General features: G+C 42.4%; 4 protein-coding genes across 4 annotated transcripts; all 4 read left to right on the top strand.

Moving 5' to 3' along the window:
* The first annotated feature begins 684 nt into the window (after nt 1-684).
* On the top strand, nt 685-3,643 carry LOC131013059 (uncharacterized). The gene is made up of 4 exons (XM_057941065.1): nt 685-967; nt 1,453-2,466; nt 2,533-3,509; nt 3,575-3,643. The coding sequence occupies exons 1-4, from the start codon at nt 685-687 to the stop codon at nt 3,641-3,643; spliced, it is 2,343 nt and encodes a 780-aa protein (XP_057797048.1).
* A 6,150-nt stretch (nt 3,644-9,793) lies between these two features.
* On the top strand, nt 9,794-11,379 carry LOC131006116 (mavicyanin-like). The gene is made up of 2 exons (XM_057933272.1): nt 9,794-10,006; nt 10,097-11,379. Exons 1-2 carry the CDS (start codon nt 9,850-9,852, stop codon nt 10,303-10,305), a joined length of 366 nt encoding a protein of 121 aa, XP_057789255.1. The 5' UTR covers nt 9,794-9,849; the 3' UTR covers nt 10,306-11,379.
* Nucleotides 11,380-11,818: 439 nt separating this feature from the next.
* On the top strand, nt 11,819-13,221 carry LOC131013049 (nuclear pore complex protein NUP62-like). The gene is made up of 2 exons (XM_057941054.1): nt 11,819-12,132; nt 12,620-13,221. Exons 1-2 carry the CDS (start codon nt 11,850-11,852, stop codon nt 13,219-13,221), a joined length of 885 nt encoding a protein of 294 aa, XP_057797037.1. The 5' UTR covers nt 11,819-11,849.
* Nucleotides 13,222-13,897: 676 nt separating this feature from the next.
* LOC131006115 (mavicyanin-like) lies at nt 13,898-14,495 on the top strand. The gene is made up of 2 exons (XM_057933271.1): nt 13,898-14,093; nt 14,183-14,495. Exons 1-2 carry the CDS (start codon nt 13,937-13,939, stop codon nt 14,389-14,391), a joined length of 366 nt encoding a protein of 121 aa, XP_057789254.1. The 5' UTR covers nt 13,898-13,936; the 3' UTR covers nt 14,392-14,495.
* The last annotated feature ends 873 nt before the right edge of the window (nt 14,496-15,368 follow it).

Below are 15,368 nucleotides of genomic sequence, written 5' to 3'. Positions count from 1 at the left end.
CCTCTAATTTCAAGATAAATAGATTGTTGTGGCGAATGAAGGAAAAAGAAAAGAAGTAATGTGTTTATAAAAAGAGGGACGATCTATGAGTATTATATCAGATTGTTTAAATAGATTTTAAGTCTATGCAAGTAACAAAAAATTATTTGAGTATTGAAATGTCGACATTTTCGAAACCAAATCACGAATAGAGTGTAATTTGAAGATGCAAATTACAATCTTATTTTCAAATTCTTTGTAATTTACTATTAAGTAACTAACAAGTAACAAGTGCTCTACTACTTATGAACTAACTTTAACCAATTCTAAAATTTAAAGTTCCTAAAGGCTCATTAATTGATTCAAATAATCAAATTCATAATTTTCAAATCACAAAATTAATGCCACCACCAACAATTTATAACCTGGTTTATTTAGCAAATTAATACATATCTTCTTACTATTTTGGCTATGAATTTTAAATGCAATTATCATTCCATTTTCCTTCAAAAAATTAATAGTTTCCTTTTAGGGAAAATATTTCATACTAATTTTTAGTACAGTATTTTGGTATTTCACAAATATTGACTTTTGGGGTCAAGCTCAATGTCAAAGTAGCAAGCTCCTAAAAAGGGCAAAAAAAAATTAAATCTTTTTATTATATATAAATATATTTAATATTATACACCCATTTTTCTAAATCAAATGGCGACGGCGGAAGAAGGCGGAGCCACCACCACCGCTTACGGCGGCGGCGGAGGAGGAGGTGCTGGGAGAAAGTTTCGCAAGAAGCCCTTCCGCAAAACGACGACGCCTTACGAGCGCCCCGCCATCGCCTTCCCCGGCAATGGAGGCAGCAGCTGGTTGACGAAGTTGGTGGTGGACCCCGCCTCCAAGCTCATTTCGTATGTGGCGCGCCGCTTCTTCGATTCTGTTTTCCGCAAAAAACGCATGCCGCCGCCACCTCCTGCTCCTCCCCAGACATCAGGTTATTTCTTTTCGTTTGCTTTAAGGGTTTGGTTTTAGCTGCGAATCTTTAGTTTCGTCTGAGATTTCAAATGTTTGTTTCGTGTGTGCTCGTGATTTTGTGCGAAGTATTCGATTTTGTGCCTGAATTCTGCTTTTGGTACGTGATTATTGAAGTAACTATTTATCTTGAACGAGATGTGTTAGTTTCACAGTTCGTGTATGTGAAATTATATGTTCTTGGAAATTGTTTGATGGGCAATTATTAAATGGGAAAATATATGTGAGATCTTAGCTACCAGCGGAGCTGCCATAATGTGTATCAAGATTCAGTAACTGCCTAATTATTTTTTCTTCTTTTTTTTCCATAATGTGTATCAACATCTAGTTTATTTGGTGTGAATCCTACTGCCGTTTCAAACGGCAGTGCAAGTGGCTCCAGCAGTTTTACTACTTCTGGCGTATTTAGTTTTGGTGTGAGTTCTTCCTCTTCTTCAATCAATGCAGTTGGATCGACCGGCGGTGCAACTGCTCCAGTTTTTGGTGCTGGTTTGAGCTCTTCAGGTTCTTCTTCAGTAACCACCGGCTCCTTCAGCAGTGCCACTTCTTCAACTGGTGCTGCCGCTGCTCCAGTCTTCAGTTTCGGTACGACCTGTTCAGGTTCTTCTTCAGTCTTCAGCAGTGCCCCTTCTTCAACTGGTGACTTCAGTTTCGGTACGACCTCTTCAGGTTCTTCTTCAGTCTTCAGCAGTGCCCCTTCTTCAACTGGTGTCTTCAGTTTCGGTGCGACCTCTTCAGGTTCTTCTTCAGTCTTCAGCAGTGCCCCTTCTTCAACTGGTGTCTTCAGATTCGGTACGACCACTTCAGGTTCTTCTTCAGTCTTCAGCAGTGCCCCTTCTTCAACTGGTGTCTTCAGTTTCGGTGCGACCTCTTCAGGTTCTTCAGTCTTCAGCAGTGCCCCTTCTTCAACTGGTGTCTTCGGTTTCGGTACGACCTCTTCAGGTTCTTCTTCAGTCTTCAGCAGTGCCCCTTCTTCAACTGGTGTCTTCGGTTTCCCTACGACCTCTTCAGGTTCTTCAGTCTTCAGCAGTGCCCCTTCTTCAACTGGTGTCTTCGGTTTCGGTACGACCTCTTCAGGTTCTTCTTCAGTCTTCAGCAGTGCCCCTTCTTCAACTGGTACGACCTCTTCAGGTTCTTCTTCAGTCTTCAGCAGTGCCCCTTCTTCAACTGGTGTCTTCGGTTTCGGTAAGACCACTTCAGGTTCTTCTTCAGTCTTCAGCAGTGCCCATTCTTCAACTGGTGTCTTCAGTTTCGGTGCGACCTCTTCAGGTTCTTCTTCAGTCTTCAGCAGTGCCCCTTCTTCAACTGGTGTCTTCGGTTTCGGTACGACCTCTTCAGGTCCTTCTTCAGTCTTCAGCAGTGCCCCTTCTTCAACTGGTGTCTTTGGTTTCGGTACGACCTCTTCAGGTTCTTCTTCAGTCTTCAGCAGTGCCCCTTCTTCAACTGGTACGACCTCTTCAGGTTCTTCAGTCTTCAGCAGTGCCCCTTCTTCAACTGGTGTCTTCGGTTTTGGTACGACCTCTTCAGGTTCTTCTTCAGTCTTCAGCAGTGCCCCTTCTTCAACTGGTGTCTTCGGTTTTGGTACGACCTCTTCAGGTTCTTCTTCAGTCTTCAGCAGTGCCCCTTCTTCAACTGGTGTCTTCAGTTTCCCTACGACCTCTTCAGGTTCTTCAGTCTTCAGCAGTGCTCCTTCTTCAACTGGTGTCTTCGGTTTCGGTACGACCTCTTCAGGTTCTTCTTCAGTCTTCAGCAGTGCCCCTTCTTCAACTGGTACGACCTCTTCAGGTTCTTCTTCAGTCTTCAGCAGTGCCCCTTCTTCAACTGGTGTCTTCGGTTTCGGTACGACCTCTTCAGGTTCTTCTTCAGTCTTCAGCAGTGCCCCTTCTTCAACTGGTGTCTTCAGTTTCCCTACGACCTCTTCAGGTTCTTCAGTCTTCAGCAGTGCTCCTTCTTCAACTGGTGTCTTCGGTTTCGGTACGACCTCTTCAGGTTCTTCTTCAGTCTTCAGCAGTGCCCCTTCTTCAACTGGTACGACCTCTTCAGGTTCTTCTTCAGTCTTCAGCAGTGCCCCTTCTTCAACTGGTGTCTTCGGTTTCGGTATGACCTCTTCAGGTTCTTCTTCAGTCTTCAGCAGTGCCCCTTCTTCAACTGGTACGACCTCTTCAGGTTCTTCTTCAGTCTTCAGCAGTGCCCCTTCTTCAACTGGTGTCTTCGGTTTCGGTACGACCTCTTCAGGTTCTTCTTCAGTCTTCAGCAGTGCCCCTTCTTCAACTGGTGTCTTCAGTTTCCCTACGACCTCTTCAGGTTCTTCAGTCTTCAGCAGTGCTCCTTCTTCAACTGGTGTCTTCGGTTTCGGTACGACCTCTTCAGGTTCTTCTTCAGTCTTCAGCAGTGCCCCTTCTTCAACTGGTACGACCTCTTCAGGTTCTTCTTTAGTCTTCAGCAGTGCCCCTTCTTCAACTGGTGTCTTCGGTTTCGGTACGACCTCTTCAGGTTCTTCTTCAGTCTTCAGCAGTGCCCCTTCTTCAACTGGTGCGACCTCTTCAGGTTCTTCTTCAGTCTTCAGCAGTGCCCCTTCATCAACTGGTGTCTTCGGTTTCGGTACGACCTCTTCAGGTTCTTCTTCAGTCTTCAGTAGTGCCCCTTCTTCAACTGGTGTCTTCAGTTTCCCTACGACCTCTTCAGGTTCTTCAGTCTTCAGCAGTGCTCCTTCTTCAACTGGTGTCTTCGGTTTCAGTACGACCTCTTCAGGTTCTTCTTCAGTCTTCAGCAGTGCCCCTTCTTCAACTGGTACGACCTCTTCAGGTTCTTCTTCAGTCTTCAGCAGTGCCCCTTCTTCAACTGGTGTCTTCGGTTTCGGTACGACCACTTCAGGTTCTTCTTCAGTCTTCAGCAATGCCCCTTCTTCAACTGGTGTCTTCAGTTTCGGTGCGACCTCTTCAGGTTCTTCTTCAGTCTTCATCAGTGCCCCTTCTTCAACTGGTTTCTTCGGTTTCGGTACGACCTCTTCAGGTTCTTCTTCAGTCTTCAGCAGTGCCCCTTCTTCAACTGGTGTCTTTGGTTTCGGTACGACCTCTTCAGGTTCTTCTTCAGTCTTCAGCAGTGCCCCTTCTTCAACTGGTACGACCTCTTCAGGTTCTTCTTCAGTCTTCAGCAGTGCCCCTTCTTCAACTGGTGTCTTCGGTTTTGGTACGACCTCTTCAGGTTCTTCTTCAGTCTTCAGCAGTGCCCCTTCTTCAACTGGTGTCTTCAGTTTCGGTGCGACCTCTTCAGGTTCTTCTTCAGTCTTCAGCAGTGCCCCTTCTTCAACTGGTTTCTTCGGTTTCGGTACGACCTCTTCAGGTTCTTCTTCAGTCTTCAGCAGTGCCCCTTCTTCAACTGGTGTCTTCGGTTTCGGTACGACCACTTCAGGTTCTTCTTCAGTCTTCAGCAGTGCCCCTTCTTCAACTGGTGTCTTCAGTTTCGGTGCGACCTCTTCAGGTTCTTCTTCAGTCTTCAGCAGTGCCCCTTCTTCAACTGGTTTCTTCGGTTTCGGTACGACCTCTTCAGGTTCTTCTTCAGTCTTCAGCAGTGCCCCTTCTTCAACTGGTGTCTTTGGTTTCGGTACGACCTCTTCAGGTTCTTCTTCAGTCTTCAGCAGTGCCCCTTCTTCAACTGGTACGACCTCTTCAGGTTCTTCTTCAGTCTTCAGCAGTGCCCCTTCTTCAACTGGTGTCTTCGGTTTCGGTACGACCACTTCAGGTTCTTCTTCAGTCTTCAGCAGTGCCCCTTCTTCAACTGGTGTCTTCAGTTTCGGTGCGACCTCTTCAGGTTCTTCTTCAGTCTTCAGCAGTGCCCCTTCTTCAACTGGTTTCTTCGGTTTCGGTACGACCTCTTCAGGTTCTTCTTCAGTCTTCAGCAGTGCCCCTTCTTCAACTGGTGTCTTTGGTTTCGGTACGACCTCTTCAGGTTCTTCTTCAGTCTTCAGCAGTGCCCCTTCTTCAACTGGTACGACCTCTTCAGGTTCTTCTTCAGTCTTCAGCAGTGCCCCTTCTTCAACTGGTGTCTTCGGTTTTGGTACGACCTCTTCAGGTTCTTCTTCAGTCTTCAGCAGTGCCCCTTCTTCAACTGGTGTCTTCAGTTTCCCTACGACCTCTTCAGGTTCTTCAGTCTTCAGCAGTGCTCCTTCTTCAACTGGTGTCTTCGGTTTCGGTACGACCTCTTCAGGTTCTTCTTCAGTCTTCAGCAGTGCCCCTTCTTCAACTGGTACGACCTCTTCAGGTTCTTCTTCAGTCTTCAGCAGTGCCCCTTCTTCAACTAGTGTCTTCGGTTTCGGTACGACCTCTTCAGGTTCTTCTTCAGTCTTCAGCAGTGCCCCTTCTTCAACTGGTGTCTTCAGTTTCCCTACGACCTCTTCAGGTTCTTCAGTCTTCAGCAGTGCTCCTTCTTCAACTGGTGTCTTCGGTTTCGGTACGACCTCTTCAGGTTCTTCTTCAGTCTTCAGCAGTGCCCCTTCTTCAACTGGTGTCTTCAGTTTCCCTACGACCTCTTCAGGTTCTTCAGTCTTCAGCAGTGCTCCTTCTTCAACTGGTGTCTTCGGTTTCGGTACGACCTCTTCAGGTTCTTCTTCAGTCTTCAGCAGTGCCCCTTCTTCAACTGGTACGACCTCTTCAGGTTCTTCTTTAGTCTTCAGCAGTGCCCCTTCTTCAACTGGTGTCTTCGGTTTCGGTACGACCTCTTCAGGTTCTTCTTCAGTCTTCAGCAGTGCCCCTTCTTCAACTGGTGCGACCTCTTCAGGTTCTTCTTCAGTCTTCAGCAGTGCCCCTTCATCAACTGGTGTCTTCGGTTTCGGTACGACCTCTTCAGGTTCTTCTTCAGTCTTCAGTAGTGCCCCTTCTTCAACTGGTGTCTTCAGTTTCCCTACGACCTCTTCAGGTTCTTCAGTCTTCAGCAGTGCTCCTTCTTCAACTGGTGTCTTCGGTTTCGGTACGACCTCTTCAGGTTCTTCTTCAGTCTTCAGCAGTGCCCCTTCTTCAACTGGTACGACCTCTTCAGGTTCTTCTTCAGTCTTCAGCAGTGCCCCTTCTTCAACTGGTGTCTTCGGTTTCGGTACGACTACTTCAGGTTCTTCTTCAGTCTTCAGCAGTGCCCCTTCTTCAACTGGTGTCTTCAGTTTCGGTGCGACCTCTTCAGGTTCTTCTTCAGTCTTCAGCAGTGCCCCTTCTTCAACTGGTTTCTTCGGTTTCGGTACGACCTCTTCTGGTTCTTCTTCAGTCTTCAGCAGTGCCCCTTCTTCAACTGGTGTCTTTGGTTTCGGTACGACCTCTTCAGGTTCTTCTTCAGTCTTCAGCAGTGCCCCTTCTTCAACTGGTACGACCTCTTCAGGTTCTTCTTCAGTCTTCAGCAGTGCCCCTTCTTCAACTGGTGTCTTCGGTTTTGGTACGACCTCTTCAGGTTCTTCTTCAGTCTTCAGCAGTGCCCCTTCTTCAACTGGTGTCTTCGATTTTGGTACGACCTCTTCAGGTTCTTCTTCAGTCTTCAGCAGTGCCCCTTCTTCAACTGGTGTCTTCAGTTTCCCTACGACCTCTTCAGGTTCTTCAGTCTTCAGCAGTGCTCCTTCTTCAACTGGTGTCTTCGGTTTCGGTACGACCTCTTCAGGTTCTTCTTCAGTCTTCAGCAGTGCCCCTTCTTCAACTGGTACGACCTCTTCAGGTTCTTCTTCAGTCTTCAGCAGTGCCCCTTCTTCAACTAGTGTCTTCGGTTTCGGTACGACCTCTTCAGGTTCTTCTTCAGTCTTCAGCAGTGCCCCTTCTTCAACTGGTGTCTTCAGTTTCCCTACGACCTCTTCAGGTTCTTCAGTCTTCAGCAGTGCTCCTTCTTCAACTGGTGTCTTCGGTTTCGGTACGACCTCTTCAGGTTCTTCTTCAGTCTTCAGCAGTGCCCCTTCTTCAACTGGTACGACCTCTTCAGGTTCTTCTTCAGTCTTCAGCAGTGCCCCTTCTTCAACTGGTGTCTTCGGTTTCGGTACGACCTCTTCAGGTTCTTCTTCAGTCTTCAGCAGTGCCCCTTCTTCAACTGGTGTCTTCGGTTTCGGTACGACCTCTTCAGGTTCTTCTTCAGTCTTCAGCAGTGCCCCTTCTTCAACTGGTGTCTTCATTTTCCCTACGACCTCTTCAGGTTCTTCAGTCTTCAGCAGTGCTCCTTCTTCAACTGGTGTCTTCGGTTTCGGTACGACCTCTTCAGGTTCTTCTTCAGTCTTCAGCAGTGCCCCTTCTTCAACTGGTACGACCTCTTCAGGTTCTTCTTCAGTCTTCAGCAGTGCCCCTTCTTCAACTGGTGTCTTCGGTTTCGGTACGACCACTTCAGGTTCTTCTTCAGTCTTCAGCAGTGCCCCTTCTTCAACTGGTGTCTTCAGTTTCGGTGCGACCTCTTCAGGTTCTTCTTCAGTCTTCAGCAGTGCCCCTTCTTCAACTGGTTTCTTCGGTTTCGGTACGACCTCTTCAGGTTCTTCTTCAGTCTTCAGCAGTGCCCCCTTCTTCAACTGTTGTCTTTGGTTTCGGTACGACCTCTTCAGGTTCTTCTTCAGTCTTCAGCAGTGCCCCTTCTTCAACTGGTACGACCTCTTCAGGTTCTTCTTCAGTCTTCAGCAGTGCCCCTTCTTCAACTGGTGTCTTCGGTTTTGGTACGACCTCTTCAGGTTCTTCTTCAGTCTTCAGCAGTGCCCCTTCTTCAACTGGTGTCTTCAGTTTCCCTACGACCTCTTCAGGTTCTTCTTTAGTCTTCAGCAGTGCCCCTTCTTCAACTGGTGTCTTCGGTTTCGGTACGACCTCTTCAGGTTCTTCTTCAGTCTTCAGCAGTGCCCCTTCTTCAACTGGTACGACCTCTTCAGGTTCTTCTTTAGTCTTCAGCAGTGCCCCTTCTTCAACTGGTTTCTTCGGTTTCGGTACGACCTCTTCAGGTTCTTCTTCAGTCTTCAGCAGTGCCCCTTCTTCAACTGGTGTCTTCAGTTTCCCTACGACCTCTTCGGGTTCTTCTTCAGTCTTCAGCAGTGCCCCTTCTTCAACTGGTGTCTTCAGTTTCGGTACGACCACTTCAGGTTCTTCTTCAGTCTTCAGCAGTGCCCCTTCTTCAACTGGTGTCTTCGGTTTCGGTACGACCTCTTCAGGTTCTTCTTCAGTCTTCAGCAGTGCCCCTTCTTCAACTGGTACGACCTCTTCAGGTTCTTCTTTAGTCTTCAGCAGTGCCCCTTCTTCAACTGGTGTCTTCGGTTTCGGTACGACCTCTTCAGGTTCTTCTTCAGTCTTCAGCAGTGCCCCTTCTTCAACTGGTGTCTTCAGTTTCCCTACGACCTCTTCGGGTTCTTCTTCAGTCTTCAGCAGTGCCCCTTCTTCAACTGGTGTCTTCAGTTTCGGTACGACCACTTCAGGTTCTTCTTCAGTCTTCAGCAGTGCCCCTTCTTCAACTGGTGTCTTCAGTTTCGGTGCGACCTCTTCAGGTTCTTCTTCTGTCTTCAGCAGTGCCCCTTCTTCAACTGGTGTCTTCAGTTTCGGTCCGACCTCTTCAGGTTCTTCTTCGGTCTTCAGCAGTGCCCCTTCTTCAACTGGTGGTGCCGCTGCTCCAGTCTTCAGTTTCGGTGCGACCTCTTCAGGTTCTTCTTCAGTCTTCAGAATAAGTCTTCTAATTCAATATCACATTTGTATAAATTCTTTTTTCTTTTCTTTTTTTGGATAGTGTTGTATTGTGTGTTGGAAGGAGCGATGTGTATTGATGAAATAAAACAGGAAATATTGTGGCTCGAGTTTGGAGATCTATCTTGTATTGAAATATTTTATCAAAGTTAGGTTAATGGTAGTTTATTGGCATAATTTTGACGATTTTTTTTTTTTGTTTTTTTTTATATGATCTTTGATAACTCTTATTTTTTTCTTAGAAGGCTAATTGTCAAATAATGCATCCCTTGTCCCTAATGGGACACTGAGTGGTGTGAACTTTTGTTTACGAACAGTGAGGTCTAGGGTTTAAACTCCACCACCCTCCTTTCCCAAAGTCCAAAAAAAATAAAAATAATAATGTATCACTTTTCATTGAATTTGTAAATTTAACAAGTACTTTCAAATCGTTGCAATTAAGACTTTATCTTAACATTTGTATAGTTTTTTGTTTAATACACAAAAATTAAAAATTAAAAGTGAGACAACGAGTCAAACACCAAAAGTGGGATAAAGGATCTCACGTTAACAGAAGAAAAAGTAAAAATAACAATGTTTTTTTTTTTGGGTTATGGCCAAAAAATACATGAACTTTGAAAAAAATTGCAATTTTCACCTCAACTTTCAATTAAGCCCCAAAATACATGAATTTATATTTTTGTTGTAATTTTCACATAAGTTTGACTTTCAACGAAATTAGAGTTTAATTGACAATCGAAATTAAGTCAAATATATTAATTTTTGTCTTCTTAGACCTCTGATCTTCTAAATACTCATCATCATTAGAAGTTGGATCAACATCAGGTGAATTTTCGACTGTAAATTAAGCTATAATTTCGTTGAAAGTCAAACTTAAGTGAAAATTGCAACAAAAATATAACTTCATGTATTTTGAGGCTTAATTAAAAGTTCAGGTGAAAATTACAACTTTTTTCAAAGTTCATGTATTTTTTTGGCCATAACCCCTTTTTTTACCCCCAAATAAACGAAAGTTAAGTTTTTATTTATTTATTTATTAAAAAGTCGTCAAATGGTAAACTACCATTAACACGAAATTAAGATAAAAACTTCCCAAACGTGTAATTGATAACCACCATTTCAGTTTTTTCACAAAACCTCTCTCTCTCTCTCTCTCTCTCTCTCTCTCTCACTAGCAATGGCTGCAACGATGATGTTAATTGCAGCACTACTCTTATGGAGTTCAGAGGCTTTGCAGCATAGAGTTGGAGATTCAATCTGGTCAATCCCTCCCACCATTAACTTCTACAAAAACTGGTCTTCTTCCTACACCTTCCACACCGGAGATACTCTCTGTAACTAACTTAACTAACTTAACTACCTTCTTCCATTTCCAAATTTTCTTCACCAAATCAAACAAACTCTCACAATACATATATCTGCAGATTTCGACTTCGATTCGGGGCTCTACAACGTGCTTCAAGTGTCGAGGGGCGAGTTCGACCGGTGCACCGGAGACGAGCCGTACAACGCCGCCTACGACGGCCCGGCAACGATCCCTCTGCCCCTCGAAGGGGTGTCTTATTACGTATGCAATGTGTCTAACTACTGTGCCTTGGGACAGAAGGTTTGGATCATTGTGGAACAGAGTTGATTTATACCAAATCAAGAAAATATTTTATGTTGCACCTTTTTTTTTTTTTGGATCTAGTAGTTTTTTTATAGCTTTTGAGGTTTGGAAATTTGGAAAATTCCATGTTGAAAGTTTTGTGTATTATGGTTCTATTATAGTTTTTGTTTTGTTTGTGTATTTCTGTCAGTTTTTGGTTTGAAATCCTTTGTTAGTTCTGTGTGTTTTCAATGTTGAAGAAACATCATAAAGTGTTTATGAATTTTCTTTTACATTATGATTAAAAGATAATTCGATGTTCAAAATGATGAAGCTTCATATATGTAGAGAGGGGTGTCTGCATCATTAGCAAAATGTTTAGGGACTTATTTGCAAATCTTGCATAGGGAGTTAGTTAGAGCTGCAAGACTGTTGCTGCTTTATTCTTTTCCTGTTATCTTTTCTCTCATTCCATATTATTACTTTTCGTGTGTATCAAGAGAGAGTTTTCTCTGATGAGTGAAGAAACAACAGAGAGTCAAAAGAAGAGAGTTGAGCTATGTGATTTAGCTTGAGAGATAATTCTTTTCTGTTTTTGATTGAGAGTTACTCTGTGATCAATGATACTTTTCCCGTTTACCTTCCGTGGATGTAGGATTGTCAAATCCGAACCACGTAAATCTTTTGGTATATTGTGTTCTTGTTTTTGCTCGCTATACTTAGCTCGTTTCTTGGTGATTCTTGCTGATTCTCCCTTACAAGTGGCGCCGTATGTGGGAAGGAGGATCGAAGGGTGAAATCAGCGGGGTGTAAGTGTAACGATGGCGACGGCGAAGTTTGAGGCCGAGAAATTCACCGGAAAAAATGATTTTGGGCTGTGGCGAATAAAGATGAAGGCGATGCCTGACCTCTAATTTCAAGATAAATAGATTGTTGTGGCGAATGAAGGAAAAAGAAAAGAAGTAACGTGTTTATAAAAAGAGGGACGATCTATGAGTATTATATCAGATTGTTTAAATAGATTTTAAGTCTATGCAAGTAACAAAAAATTATTTGAGTATTGAAATGTCGACATTTTCGAAACCAAATCACGAATAGAGTGTAATTTGAAGATGCAAATTACAATCTTATTTTCAAATTCTTTGTAATTTACTATTAAGTAACTAACAAGTAACAAGTGCTCTACTACTTATGAACTAACTTTAACCAATTCTAAAATTTAAAGTTCCTAAAGGCTCATTAATTGATTCAAATAATCAAATTCATAATTTTCAAATCACAAAATTAATGCCACCACCAACAATTTATAACCTGGTTTATTTAGCAAATTAATACATATCTTCTTACTATTTTGGCTATGAATTTTAAATGCAATTATCATTCCATTTTCCTTCAAAAAATTAATAGTTTCCTTTTATGGAAAAACATTTCATAATTTTTAGTACAGTATTTTGGTATTTCACAAATATTGACTTTTGGGGTCAAGCTCAATGTCAAAGTAGCAAGCTCCTAAAAAGGGCAAAAAAAAATTAAATCTTTTTATTATATATAAATATATTTAATATTATACACCGATTTTTCTAAATCAAATGGCGACGGCGGAAGAAGGCGGAGCCACCACCACCGCTTACGGCGGCGGCGGAGGAGGAGGAGCTGGGAGAAAGTTTCGCAAGAAGCCCTTCCGCAAAACGACGACGCCTTACGAGCGCCCCGCCATCGCCTTCCGCGGCAATGGAGGCAGCAGCTGGTTGACGAAGTTGGTGGTGGACCCCGCCTCCAAGCTCATTTCGTATGTGGCGCGCCGCTTCTTCGATTCTGTTTTCCGCAAAAAACGCATGCCGCCGCCTCCTCCTGCTCCTCCCCAGACATCAGGTTATTTCTTTTCGTTTGCTTTAAGGGTTTGGTTTTAGCTGCGAATCTTTAGTTTCGTCTGAGATTTCAAATGTTTGTCTCGTGTGTGCTCGTGATTTTGTGCGAAGTATTCGATTTTGTGCCTGAATTCTGCTTTTGGTACGTGATTATTGAAGTAATTATTTATCTTGAACGAGATGTGTTAGTTTCACACAGTTCGTGTATGTGAAATTATATGTTCTTGGAAATTGTTTGATGGGCAATTATTAAATGGGAAAATATATGTGAGATCTTAGCTACCAGCGGAGCTGCCATAATGTGTATCAAGATTCAGTAACTGCCTAATTATTTTTTCTTCTTTTTTTTCCATAATGTGTATCAACATCTAGTTTATTTGGTGTGAATCCTACTGCCGTTTCAAACGGCAGTGCAAGTGGCTCCAGCAGTTTTACTACTTCGGGCGTATTTAGTTTTGGTGTGAGTTCTTCCTCTTCTTCAATCAATGCAGTTGGATCGACTGGCGGTGCAACTGCTCCAGTTTTTGGTGCTGGTTTGAGCTCTTCAGGTTCTTCTTCAGTAACCACCGGCTCCTTCAGCAGTGCCCCTTCTTCAACTGGTGGTGCCGCTGCTCCAGTCTTCAGTTTCGGTACGACCTGTTCAGGTTCTTCTTCAGTCTTCAGCAGTGCCCCTTCTTCAACTGGTGACTTCAGTTTCGGTACGACCTCTTCAGGTTCTTCTTCAGTCTTCAGCAGTGCCCCTTCTTCAACTGGTGTCTTCAGTTTCGGTGCGACCTCTTCAGGTTCTTCTTCAGTCTTCAGCAGTGCCCCTTCTTCAACTGGTGTCTTCAGTTTCGGTACGACCTCTTCAGGTTCTTCTTTAGTCTTCAGCAGTGCCCCTTCTTCAACTGGTGTCTTCAGTTTCGGTGCGACCTCTTCAGGTTCTTCTTCAATCTTCAGCAGTGCCCCTTCTTCAACTGGTGTCTTCGGTTTCGGTACGACCTCTTCAGGTTCTTCTTCAGTCTTCAGCAGTGCCCCTTCTTCAACTGGTACGACCTCTTCAGGTTCTTCTTCAGTCTTCAGCAGTGCCCCTTCTTCAACTGGTGTCAAATAATAAACTACCATTAACACGAAATCAAGATAAAAAGCAATGCTTCCAAAACGTGCAAATTGATAACCACCATTTCAGTTTTCTCTCTCTCTCTCTCTCTCTCTCTCTCTCTCTCTCTCTCTCTCTCTCTCAACTAATAAAGGATCTCATGTGATCAGAAGAAAAAGTAAAAATAACAATGTTTTTTTTTTTTTTTTTTTTTTGTGGTTATGGCCAAAAAATACATGAATTTTGAAAAAAATTGCAATTTTCACCTCAACTTTCAATTAAGCCCCAAAATACATGAATTTATATTTTTATTGTAATTTTCACATAAGTTTGACTTTCAACGAAATTAAAGTTTAATTGATAATCGAAATTAAGTCAAATATATTAATTTTTGCCTTGTTAGACATCCGATCTTCTAAATACTCATCATCATTAGAAGTTGGATCAACATCAGGTGAATTTTCGACTGTCAATTAAGCTATAATTTCGTTGAAAGTCAAATTTAAGTGAAAATTGCAACAAAAATATAAATTCATGTATTTTGAGGCTTAATTAAAAGTTCAGGTGAAAATTGCAACTTTTTTCAAAGTTCATGTATTTATTTATTAAAAAGTCATCAAATGGTAAACTACCATTAACACGAAATTAAGATAAAAACTTCCCAAACGTGTAATTGATAACCATCATTTCAGTTTTTACACAAAACCTCTCTCTCTCTCTCTCACTAGTAATGGCTGCAACGATGATGTTAATTGCAGCACTACTCTTATGGAGTTCAGAGGCTTTGCAGCATAGAGTTGGAGATTCAATCTGGTCAATCCCTCCCACCATTAACTTCTACAAAAACTGGTCTTCTTCCTACACCTTCCACACCGGAGATACTCTCTGTAACTAACTTAACTAACTTAACTACCTACTTCCATTTCCAAATTTTCTTCACCAAATCAATCAAACTCTCACATACATATATCTGCAGATTTCGACTTCGATTCGGGGCTCTACAACGTGCTTCAAGTGTCGAGGGGCGAGTTCGACCGGTGCACCGGAGACGAGCCGTACAACGCCGCCTACGACGGCCCGGCAACGATCCCTTTGCCCCTCGAAGGGGTGTCTTATTACATATGCAATGTGTCTAACTACTGTGCCTTGGGACAGAAGGTTTGGATCATTGTGGAACAGAGTTGATTTATACCAAATCAAGAAAATATTTTATGTTGCACCTTTTTTTTTTGGATCTAGTAGTTTTTTTTTTATAGCTTTTGAGGTTTGAAAATTTGGAAAATTCCATGTTGAAAGTTTTATGTATTATGGTTCTATTCTAGTTTTTGTTTTGTTTGTGTATTTCTGTCAGTTGTTGGTTTGAAATCCTTTGTTAGTTTTTGTGTGTTTTCAATGTTGAAGAAACATCATAAAGTGTTTATGAATTTTCTTTTACATATGATTAAAAGATACTCCCTCCGTCCCACAAATCTTGACACATATTCATTTTCGAGCCGTCCCACGAATCTTGACACATTTCCAAATAAGGTAATAATTATTACCTTCTCTCTCCTACTTTATCACTTTTATTACCTTCTCTCTCATAGTTTATTAACTACACACTACTTTATCACTTTTATTACCTTCTCTCTCATAGTTTATTAACTACACAGTTAAAACACTAATCTACAAGTTCTTAATTCTCGTGCCGAAACCAAACGTGTTAAGATTCGTGGGACGGAGATAGTAATTCGGTGTTCAAAATGATGAAGCTTCATATATATCATGTAAATGCATTATCCAATACCTTCAAGAAAGCTTATATTGGAACCGTTTTATGCGTCAAAATTCTTGTTTTATTCTTATAAAATCATCAAATTATTGACGTTTTATATATTCTCTCTGTAATTTTTTTTGATACTGTCTTCTAAATATATATTTTAGCACTATTCTACACAATTGAATGATTTTAACATGATAATTTATATTTATTTACCCATAATCAAGATTATAAGGTGTTTGGTTTAGTGGATGAGGATAGATAAGATTATCAGATTGACAGATTTAGAGAGGCGATTAAATGATTCACCCAACTTTAGCGTGATAAATAATCAATCAATTAGAAGATTAGATGCAAGTCGGATTATCAATCACAAGCTCAATCATACAAACCAAACACTTAA

Source organism: Salvia miltiorrhiza, chromosome 1 (assembly GCF_028751815.1).
Source record: "Salvia miltiorrhiza cultivar Shanhuang (shh) chromosome 1, IMPLAD_Smil_shh, whole genome shotgun sequence".
NCBI classification, from domain to species: domain Eukaryota; kingdom Viridiplantae; phylum Streptophyta; class Magnoliopsida; order Lamiales; family Lamiaceae; genus Salvia; species Salvia miltiorrhiza.
The sequence above is the reverse complement of the archived record's forward strand: the minus strand, read 5'-3'. Positions and strand labels throughout refer to the sequence as shown.

Excerpts from the sequence above, each read along its gene's own strand:
- LOC131013059 (XM_057941065.1), top strand. The coding sequence starts at position 685 with ATGGCGACGGCGGAAGAAGGCGGAGCCACCACCACCGCTTACGGCGGC. Across the intron at positions 968-1,452 it reads TGCTCCTCCCCAGACATCAG|TTGGATCGACCGGCGGTGCA; the intron begins GTTATTTCTTTT and ends CAATCAATGCAG. Across the intron at positions 3,510-3,574 it reads CCTCTTCAGGTTCTTCTTCA|TGCCCCTTCATCAACTGGTG; the intron begins GTCTTCAGCAGT and ends AGTCTTCAGCAG.
- LOC131006115 (XM_057933271.1), top strand. The coding sequence starts at position 13,937 with ATGGCTGCAACGATGATGTTAATTGCAGCACTACTCTTATGGAGTTCA. Across the intron at positions 14,094-14,182 it reads CCACACCGGAGATACTCTCT|ATTTCGACTTCGATTCGGGG; the intron begins GTAACTAACTTA and ends ATATATCTGCAG.
- LOC131006116 (XM_057933272.1), top strand. The coding sequence starts at position 9,850 with ATGGCTGCAACGATGATGTTAATTGCAGCACTACTCTTATGGAGTTCA. Across the intron at positions 10,007-10,096 it reads CCACACCGGAGATACTCTCT|ATTTCGACTTCGATTCGGGG; the intron begins GTAACTAACTTA and ends ATATATCTGCAG.
- LOC131013049 (XM_057941054.1), top strand. The coding sequence starts at position 11,850 with ATGGCGACGGCGGAAGAAGGCGGAGCCACCACCACCGCTTACGGCGGC. Across the intron at positions 12,133-12,619 it reads TGCTCCTCCCCAGACATCAG|TTGGATCGACTGGCGGTGCA; the intron begins GTTATTTCTTTT and ends CAATCAATGCAG.